Source organism: Nestor notabilis, unplaced genomic scaffold (genome assembly GCF_000696875.1).
Source record: "Nestor notabilis isolate BGI_N333 unplaced genomic scaffold, ASM69687v1 scaffold18402, whole genome shotgun sequence".
In the NCBI taxonomy this organism is placed as follows: Eukaryota; Metazoa; Chordata; class Aves; order Psittaciformes; family Psittacidae; genus Nestor; species Nestor notabilis.
Genome location: NW_009918929.1, coordinates 1 through 9,788, shown reverse-complemented (window position 1 = coordinate 9,788; position 9,788 = coordinate 1). Strand labels below are relative to the sequence as shown.

Genomic DNA, 9,788 nt, shown 5'->3' with positions numbered 1-9,788 from the left:
TTAAGACTGCCCACACATACAGTGGGTCATATACCCTGTGTTTTAAAAGAACAGCGTAGATGCACAGCAGCCAAGAAGTGAAGCAAAAGACAGACTGTGGAAGAACAGCAACGAGAGGTAAAAACAGATGTTTGTGAAAATGAAAGCTTCAAGTGCTTCTGCTATTATCAGCTTGTGGCCAGTGTCAGGGTCTGTGAGGCTGGCCAACCTCATCTACCATGTTAAGTATGTAAGTAGCGATATCGTCTTCAGTAGGTGCATCTGAAACCACCCAAGAATCGCTTGCTCCAGCCACTTGCCGACGGCAGACAGGACAGCTCCTGTGACGATCACTCCTGTTAGAAAGCCAGAGAAATTAGTATTTTCCATTGATGGTCTCCTCCTGACCCCAAAAAGCCAAAAGAGCCCCCAGACAAAAACAACACAACCCAATGGAAACTTTAAGAATGATCAGGTCAGTTGGACTAGATCATCTATATGTATTTGTTTGTTTCAGAACTTTTTTTTTGCGAGGAAGATTGGCCAACAATTCTGAACGTTGCTCCATTCTTTAAGTCATAAATTTGGAGCCGTATGCCTCATAATCAAGTTTGCTCAGGTTAAACAGAATGCATTTAGCCACCTGTCCAAAAAGTTTAAATAGAAATCTAGGCTAATCTAAGCTAATTCTTCTCAGCTTTAGATATTCAGCTGTGGTCCTTCAGAAATGAGTCCCTGTAAGCTTCCTATATAAAGAGAAAAAGGAACCCTTTTCCTGGGTCATTCAGCCCACTGAGGTTTAGAGTTGGTCCCTTAGGGTGCCATCCTCCTTCAGCGACTAACTCAGGGTCCCAAATAATTACGCTTCTGAGCTGGGAGCCTCTGTTGTCTGCCTAGGTTAAAAAGAGATGAGCCTTAAAAATTGAGTACTAAAAAAAGAATAGTGTAACTGCAACTTCGTTAAGATTCATTAGCTGATTCATTAGCCAAAGTAGAATAATCCACTCTCCACTACAGTTGCTAACATAAGCCCTGTATTGCTGATAGATGTTAAAATATTTTCCCTGAAAAGAGAGATGGTAAGTTATACTCTGAGATCCAGCACTTCTTACTACCTTTTTTTCTTGTGGGAGCATGGTGTTTTAAGAATAACTTCCTTGACAAGCCTTCGAAAAGGCCACAGAACCAATTTTTATGCACAAATTATGTGACTTAAATGTAAAATCATAATCACTAACTAGTCAAAAAAAGCCTTTAACTGAAAATATCTTTATCGCCTAATCTTAGACTGCCAGAACACCTGCCTAGTCCTTGCAGGTCTCTTGCACAGTCAGAGAAGAGCTATGCTCTTCCATAAAGCAATTTTCTTCTCAGTTTTCCAACACCCAGTGCATCGGACAAATGCAGAAGCTGAAAAGCTGTTCAATTTACTATGAAGCTGAACATAATATTGTAAGATACATGTTATACATAAATTTGAAGGCATTGCTATTGAGAGGAAATCTTTTCTTGGGAAATATATTTAAATGAGTAAATTGTATGTGATTTCAACAGAAAGCATAATATATGGGAAAAAAAATCCTTCTGATAGTTATTCCCTAAATAAACAATAAGACAGTCCAACTTCCCTTCATATTTGCATACTCTTACAAACTACTGATTTTTGCCTTAAAAAGCTTCTAACGAGGTTTTGTGAAGCACAACATGCTGGCATCAGCATATACCCTGTCTTTTCTAGTTTTCAAGAAAGAATATAATTTAATTTTACCATAGAGGTAAGAAATTATGTAACAAATGCTGAAAAGCACTTTCACATTTCTTTTTACAAAAGGTGTTTACAAATTCTGAAATCCTTTTCTCCTTCTACTACAGTCTGATTTTACTCAAGCTTTTTATGTATCATATGTATCACTATCTTGTAAGTATCTTCAGACATTAAATTGTATCAGAACTAAGGAATAGGTCAGACCAAACGGAAACATGTCAGATAACCAGTACATACTATAAAATAATGAATAGCCTTTAATATGTATTACCATTTATCAATGCATTTCTGGCAGAAACTGTGAGTACATGGTAAGATTAAATCAGCACGCCCATCCATGCAGATGCAACATTCCTCTTCATCTGTCAACTGTTTAACCCTGGAGAAGAGAAGACAGTTTTTAATCCCACATAACCAGTAGGTTTTATATCTATGCCCAAGTGACTACACTAGTTACTACATTTTTCATAATAATTAATGGTCACCTGTACTTATCTTCAAGGAACGTGTAATTTTTGTGAACGGACTAGTTACACCATCCCAGTCTGTCAGACATAGCCTCAAGCTACCAACAAACAGTAAATGAACTAATTAGAATATGCATTTATTTTTGTTCTCATGTGGTGCTTTTGGTGTTGCACTGGTTTATGCAAATCCTTCTTCAGATCAACAAGGAAGCATGAGAAGTAATGGTTAAACAACACATGACTGGGCAAAAGAACAGAAACACTTGTTTATGTCAAAGCAGATCTGCCTTCCTTTCACAGAGTGTCAGGCTGAACTATGTCATAATGAAGTTTGCCAAATTTCTGTATGCTGGCTTATACCTTAGATAAAAACACACATTGATAGGATCACTAGAATGCATGTTGACTTATTTCACATGCCATCAACTAAACTGTTCATTAAACTGAAAAGGCTGGTTTTAGGTTATAATACACTCCTCATGGTTGTCACTTCAAATTAGAACTCTCCCTCAAGTTGACTGTTACCACAGCACTTACAGATAAGCTTTTAGGTGTTGTTAGGGAAGGGGAAAAAAAAGTTTAAAAATTAGATCACTCCCCAGGGACAGACATTTTCAATTTATCTGTCTTCATTTTTTTCCCAAATAATAGATGTCTGTATCTAAAGTTCCTAGCAGGAGTATCTCACACATTTGCATTACTGAGATTCCCAAGCATGAAAAATGTTCAGAGAATCCACAGCTTTGACCTAACTAGACATGTAAAGTTCTCCAATTTTATAGTCATGGCTCACTTCCAAGTCAGTCAAGTAAGTGTTCTGAAATTTTCAGGTCTTACAAAATTCCTGATTCTGGAATCCCTTCTGTGACTTGGGACACAAAGGTAGCACTCTAGAAAGAATGGCAGAGTCAGTCCACCTTTATTACTACTGGCCAGACTGCTTTTGCTTAGGAATCTTGGAAGCCTGTCAAATATAGAAGAATTTTTTAACTGTAGAGATTGCCCAGCCAACAGACAGCAATTAACATGCTTTTGTTTTATTCTTCAGTAGGTCCTTGGGGTTTCCCTGTCAACTTGCTTTTCGAGAAATTAGTTTAGAATGCTAGATTTTTTGTGTAGAATTACAGATGGTGATTTGCATACAGTGAGGACAACAGTTTCAAAAACCATTCTGATTAGCTCATTATGTTCTTTGGAGTTGTTCCCTTTCATTTCCCTTCCCCATGAAACTCTGAGTACTAACCTTTGATAACACTTCAATTTGAGATTTGCTGGTATGTATAGAAGCAATGATACTTAGATGCCCTATTTATAGTTTCTGGAACCTAAGATTTAGCCATATGACTAAATTTCTTGAAAAATGGTAAAATACAAGAGTGACAAACTAAGGAAATGCTTGTCTCTTTGTTATCAGAAAGCATAAAACAATTACGGATATTTTTGAATGCTCCAAATAGGAAGTGGGTGTTCTAGAGAACTAGGATATTATTCCAGTGGAAGAAGCTAAGATAAGAAGAAGAATGAAACAGATAATATCTGCTATTTTTGGACAGTGATGGCTAGTTCTCACAGAGCTGAAAAATGTCTCAAGGTGAGAAGAATTTAGGCAAATGGGAGGACATCACAGAAAACCAAACAGAGTATTTCCTCAGTGTAACATACTTGAAGGTGCTTCAGCCTGTATTTTGTTTAATGACTTGAAAAACTTGGCTAAGATACAAGCTCACTAAATTCCAGCATATTAGAACATTATACTCTATTTCTCTCGTTATTTGCCACTAATACTATCTCAAGTGATGAAGTTTACAAACACAAAGGATGCTCATCTCCCCCATATTAAAAGTCTCAAACTGAAAAAGAAACTCACCTAGGAAATCTTCTATCTATTCACTGACTTTAGCAATAGATAAAGTTCTTTTGCATAAGCATCTGTGGGTTTTTTGTTTGAAGTAAAAGGCCACTTCCGGATATACACGTGTTCTAGGATAACCATGTATCTTTGAGAAAGAGCAGGAAAATATGCTTTCCAAACATGTTCACAATTTGCTACCTAATTCTAGCATGTTAATAACTCAGAAAAGACAATACTTTAAGATTATTTGTTCCCAAACAAGAGAAACAGGAAATTAAAAGAACACATTCTGCAATCCACTGACAGAAAAAAACGGTGGGGTCTATCTGCAGAATGACAACACAGCCAACCCCTTTCTCATTCTAATAGCTGGAGTGTGACATTCTAAAGACAGTTAACTAGCTCAGCAACTTGTTCTGTTAAAATACCTGGCTACCAGCTCTTCATTGCTTGATATAGAGAACTACACCATTTACTACTTTTTCTTGTGAAACCTCTATCTCACTTAAAACTGAGTTAGAACTTTGAACTAATTCAGAAAGTTAAAAGTAAGGAATTACTGGTAGCAACACTGCCACATAGGGAAAGGGTGACAAGCTTACTGCTGTTCCATTCAGTTTGAACTGAAGTTATTGCAGGTGTTGACCTTCGCTTTTCCTCTAGTTAACAAAGCAGGATGTCAACATGTGTAAGACAGTTCACATTTTTCCAGTCTTACAAGTTAAATTATTACTATAACTGATGAGTGTCTAGTGGCAACAGATGGGAACTTTCACATGCCAAAACATAAAAGAGGAAGAGAAAGTTTAAGTGGAACAATAACAAAATCTGTTTAAACAAATACTGTCAAACCCCCTAAATTTGTAGCTGCAGCTGATTCCATTTCCTCCTGTTTCCTTATTCAGGAGGTTCAACATATATCATGTTTATATTAGAATTAATCATTAAAAAGATTGTTCTGAAGCTAAGGAATGGTAGCACAAACAGCATTTCATTCAAGTGCACTATAGCTCTCCTGGTACAAGAGAAGGCATGCTTTTCACATCTGTGATGATACAAAGTCTGCATCTGCCAAGAGCATGTGGTCTTGATCATCAGGTGTTAGTAGCTCAAGTTTTACACACAAATCCCAAAATATTTCTGTTGTAACTGTGGTCAGAAGCTAGAGTATATCAAAATACCTTCCCATCCAGAAGCTGGCCTGACAAGATGAAACAGACATCAGACTCTCAGCAGCTTCTTCAGAAGTACCACTCTGCGCAAGAACTCCTGCTGCTTGACTGGTGATGTCTTTATAAAGTTGAATAAACTGATACAAGTTCAAGATTCTGGAAGCTTCCACAACGCCACTTGTTTTATTTATCTTAAGATATAAGAATTGTTTACAATTATATATCAGATTTTTACATGGCATTGCTCAAAATTCTTTTAATGCACTGCAATTCTCATGGCAGTAGCCACCTTCACAGGTGTCCATCACTATGTTAGCAAATTGCAGTCTGCCTCAATAAAGTTGAGACCTGCAAACAGTTGTTTTATCTTAAGGAATACCACAGTTAGGACTACATTTTTAAGGCAAGATAACTACCATCGCTACTCAAACGAATTAAATTATGAGTAGGGACCTAATGCCTAACAAATGGACTAAACTTCTTACAAAGGAGAGAATAATCAGTCATTTCATATTTGAACTTAAAATAGCTTACGATAGCTGCCTTAATGAAAACCAAGAGCAAACAGAAAATTACAAACTGTCAGTTTCAAACCAAGTTTGAGAGTTAGCTTGCTTGAAACTTGCATGTTAAGGTTGCTCAGGACCATTTAAGGATGTCACTTGATAAGATATAGAGGGGAATAATCTCCCCCTTAGAAAGAGCAAACTTAGTTTGAAGACCATGACAAAACTTACTCAGTTAAACACTTAATTTTTAGATTTGCTTTCTAAGGAATAAGAATACATAGCTACACCAGCTCAACTAATAATGCTTGGAATAGCTGATTAACTTCTACTATCAAACTACATAGTTCCCAGTTTGTTGTACTGTTTCATTACCATGACCTGACCTCAAAAGTAATCAGAATTCCTAACTAATGGGCCATAAGCACTGCATTGGAAGATATTCCTTTAAACTCAGTTACGAAAATGTTTTTTGCAGAAATGTAAGACTTCGGACTTAATTTACCTCAAATAGTATCCTTGAATACATCATCTGTATATACTCAATATACATTATATATATAAAAAAAATATAATATTCAAAATGTATGTAGCAGGTCTTGGATTTTACCAGTAAAGGTGATAATACTCAAATATTTGTACGAACCCCCCTCAACAAATTAAAAGTTTCAACAATCTTACTTTAGTGCATATAATCCGAACGACCACCTTCCAGAAAGCAGAAGAATCAGAACCAGGCTGCACTTCAAATAACAGATGTTTGTCTTGTCCAGAAGCCAATTTTGCAGTACTGAAATAAAGAATCATCCGGTTTGCACCACATGCTAGACATGCAAAGATCAGCAACCTTAGCTACTGTGGTATTATTTATTGTTCACCTATGTGTTATCGTTTAAGAGATTTTTATCAATATTGCCCAGAGACATGAAATTAAGGACCTTAGCATTAATTAAATATAAAATACAGTCAATTTCACTTTAAATTGCACAGTAAATTTCAGAAAATGATGTGCAAGTCTTTTGATCCAGCATCAGCAAAATCCTTTATAGTTATTTTATATGCTTTCACTGTTTATTACAGTAATCATACGATCTTGAGTCCAATCTAAAAAGCTTATTTCTTTACCATGTATTTAAAAAGGAGCATGCAAGTACCAACACATGCAGATGAGGTGTATTTTTGTTAGTATGTATTAACAATGAAGCAGTCAAGTGAAAGCTTCAGGTGACCCTGAGTTTTGGGGGTTTTGGTTTTTTGGGTTTTTTTAATGGAACACAGACACAAAAGTCTATTCTATAAGAAGGAGAACAAACTATGTTACATTCAGGCTGAAGTAAGCACTAGAAGAAATAAAAAAAACCCCTTGAATAACAATGATATTTTGGAGTTAATCATACTGAGATATTCTTAGGTTCTTAGGCAAAGCATAAAGTAACGTCCTTCAAAATCTATTTATGTGTCTACCCAGAAGACACCTGTCTGTTCTTGAAGGTCATTCATAAAAGTATGACAGTCCACAAGACAATTTCTAAACTGAACACAAATTGACATTATAGTTAAATTTCAAACATGACTGAAAGCCATACACTACAAAGCCCTTTATCAGCACATATGTTTCCATCTCCTATAATTTTATATTAAAAATATTGGGTAAAAATTACAAATCTGCATTTTTGTTCATTTCTTTTTACCATCAATGTGGCAGTCAAACAGAATTCACACTCTGAAAAATGTTACTTATGCAGCCTTTTGTTTGGGATTATCTTGGTCACCAGATTCACATAGTGAGACATGCCTCATCTTTAATGAGAAACAGCACTGCCTGTCCACAGAGGTGGAAAAGATGGTCACAAATGGTTCTGTCTCAGGTTTACCTTCCTAGTGTAGCTGTATTGTCTTTATAGGGCTCATATTGCTACTTCCTATGACAAGTTACTGGCAGAGAGGAAGCAGCATTGAATCTTCACATGGCTGGTAACACTAACAAAAAGATACTGCTAAATGTCTACCTCCTGCAAACTAAGAGAGAAGCAACGCTTGCTGGAAGAAGAGTACTGGAGAAAAAAAGTAGATTTCTGAAGGAGAAATGTCTTGGTCTTGAAGTCTAATTACAACCAGTACAGATACTCTAAAAGCGACAGGAGACATTTCAAAACAAGATGGCCAGTCCTGACTTAGCCAGCTCAGAGGGATATATTACATACAAGGTCTCTGTAAAACATGAAAAAAACCAAGAAAACAAAGTAAGGCTTACACATCATTAAGTTCAGCTACTCTTCCCAGAAACTCTTCATACGTTAGGAAACCACTTTCTTGAACCAAAGAGGCATGCTTTGCTACTTTTTCTGGCAACTTGTTAATTACAGTTTGTGTGTGGTTTGAAATTTGTTGACCCATGGTGAAGTTCTTCACCTCAGTTCCGTAGAACGAAGTTCTCATTCACTTGTAGAGTCTCTGCTAAAAATATTTTAGAGAGTTACATTTGTGTGTTTTACAAATGGCTACTCTCTTTCTTATAGTGTAATAAGAGTTTAACTACCCATTACACAGTTAAATTATTCCACAGTAACACAACTTGAACAGTCAAAGCAGAACACTTAGAGTAGACTAGAATGTGGCATTAACAAATAGCTTATGAAAGAAGTATTATTTTGATTACAGCACACTTATATCAAAGTGAGATAATTTTTCATGGAGATTCTTCAGCAACTCTAATGTGCACATATAAATAAATCCAGTGGAATGGAAAATGAAATCTTAAGATGACAATGGCAATTTATGTCAATTTTTGTTTTTCCTAAATATTCGTGCATGTGAAAGTCAGAATGTCTACAAATAAGCATATCAATGTTTGTTTATACACAGACATTACATTAGGAATTATCCTTCTTACATCAGACTGACACTGGCAGATCAAAAGAACTCTCACAGCATTCTTAAACTGGTAAGCCAATGAATGGCATCAGTATATTAGAAATCTCCCTATCTGCAGAAACCACTCAACTTCAGGATGTATTACAGAACTGACTCTCTCAAACCCCTACGACTTCAACTTATTTTACCCTTCCCTTTCACTTGTATCTTTTTCCCCAAAAGCGTGCATAAGGATCTACTCAGTGTCTTCTGAGTCTTTATCCATTTTTTTCTCCTTGAACCCCCTCAACTGGCATTTCTCAGAATTCCTCCTAGCTCTTTGCCTCAAAATGGCAGAGGCATGCAAATTAATTCTGTTTGTACGGAGTTCACAGTTTGTAATGCAAACCAAACCAGTAGCTTCACACCATTTTAAGACTCCTACAGGCAGACGTCTGCAATGGCAAGCTAATTGAGGAATATAGACCTTAACTTAAACATTGAATATCTGACATTAGCTACATTACAAACAGTTCACAAGAGAGATATTACAGAAAAACAGAACTTCATCCTGCATGTACATATATACAGCTGCATTTAGGCATAAAACTGCCCAGGAACATGGTCTACAGCTATCAAGATCTTGCCCTGGTGTAAGAAAAACACAGCACACGTGAAGTGAGTTTATATCAGATCATGCTACAAACTGTTCTGGTATTTCACACAGGAGAATAAACTTCCAATTTAACGTTTGAATTTTGAGCCAGTTCTGTCCTCACACACCTGTATTCCCCCTCAAGTGACTTTCCTCCTTCCAAACTGCCCTCCAATCACCTCCTCACCACTATCTGGGCCTTGTGTTTGCTGAGCACACACCCAAAAGATACACTTCACTCACAACCTCTCCGCAGCACAATCTGACTCTTCGAACACAGCTCATCCCTTATCTTCTGGTTTCTGTGTGCTCCCTGCGGCTGAAATGCCGCCCTCCTGCGGAAGCCAAGTGCCGTGTGTGAGTCTACTGAACTAGTAAGATCCTACCACATAAAAAGTTTGGACAAAAAAAACCCTACACAAAAATGCTTGGAAAGTGTTTCCCTTGGTGCAGTCCTCACGATCAGCGATACCAAAAGCTATACACAGGTAAACCGGGGGTACCGTGAGGCCTCTCCGAAAGGAGCGCTGCCGACCGCC

At 36.9% G+C, this 9,788-nt stretch overlaps 1 protein-coding gene across 1 annotated transcript; it reads right to left on the bottom strand.

Annotated features, from left to right (window-relative positions):
* On the bottom strand, nt 1–8,199 carry RNF141 (ring finger protein 141). The gene is made up of 5 exons (XM_010009987.1): nt 7,996–8,199; nt 6,423–6,531; nt 5,245–5,426; nt 2,016–2,123; nt 1–335 (listed from the first exon to the last, which is right to left on the bottom strand). Exons 1-5 carry the CDS (start codon nt 8,178–8,180, stop codon nt 185–187), a joined length of 735 nt encoding a protein of 244 aa, XP_010008289.1. The 5' UTR covers nt 8,181–8,199; the 3' UTR covers nt 1–184.
* Nucleotides 8,200–9,788: the final 1,589 nt, after the last annotated feature.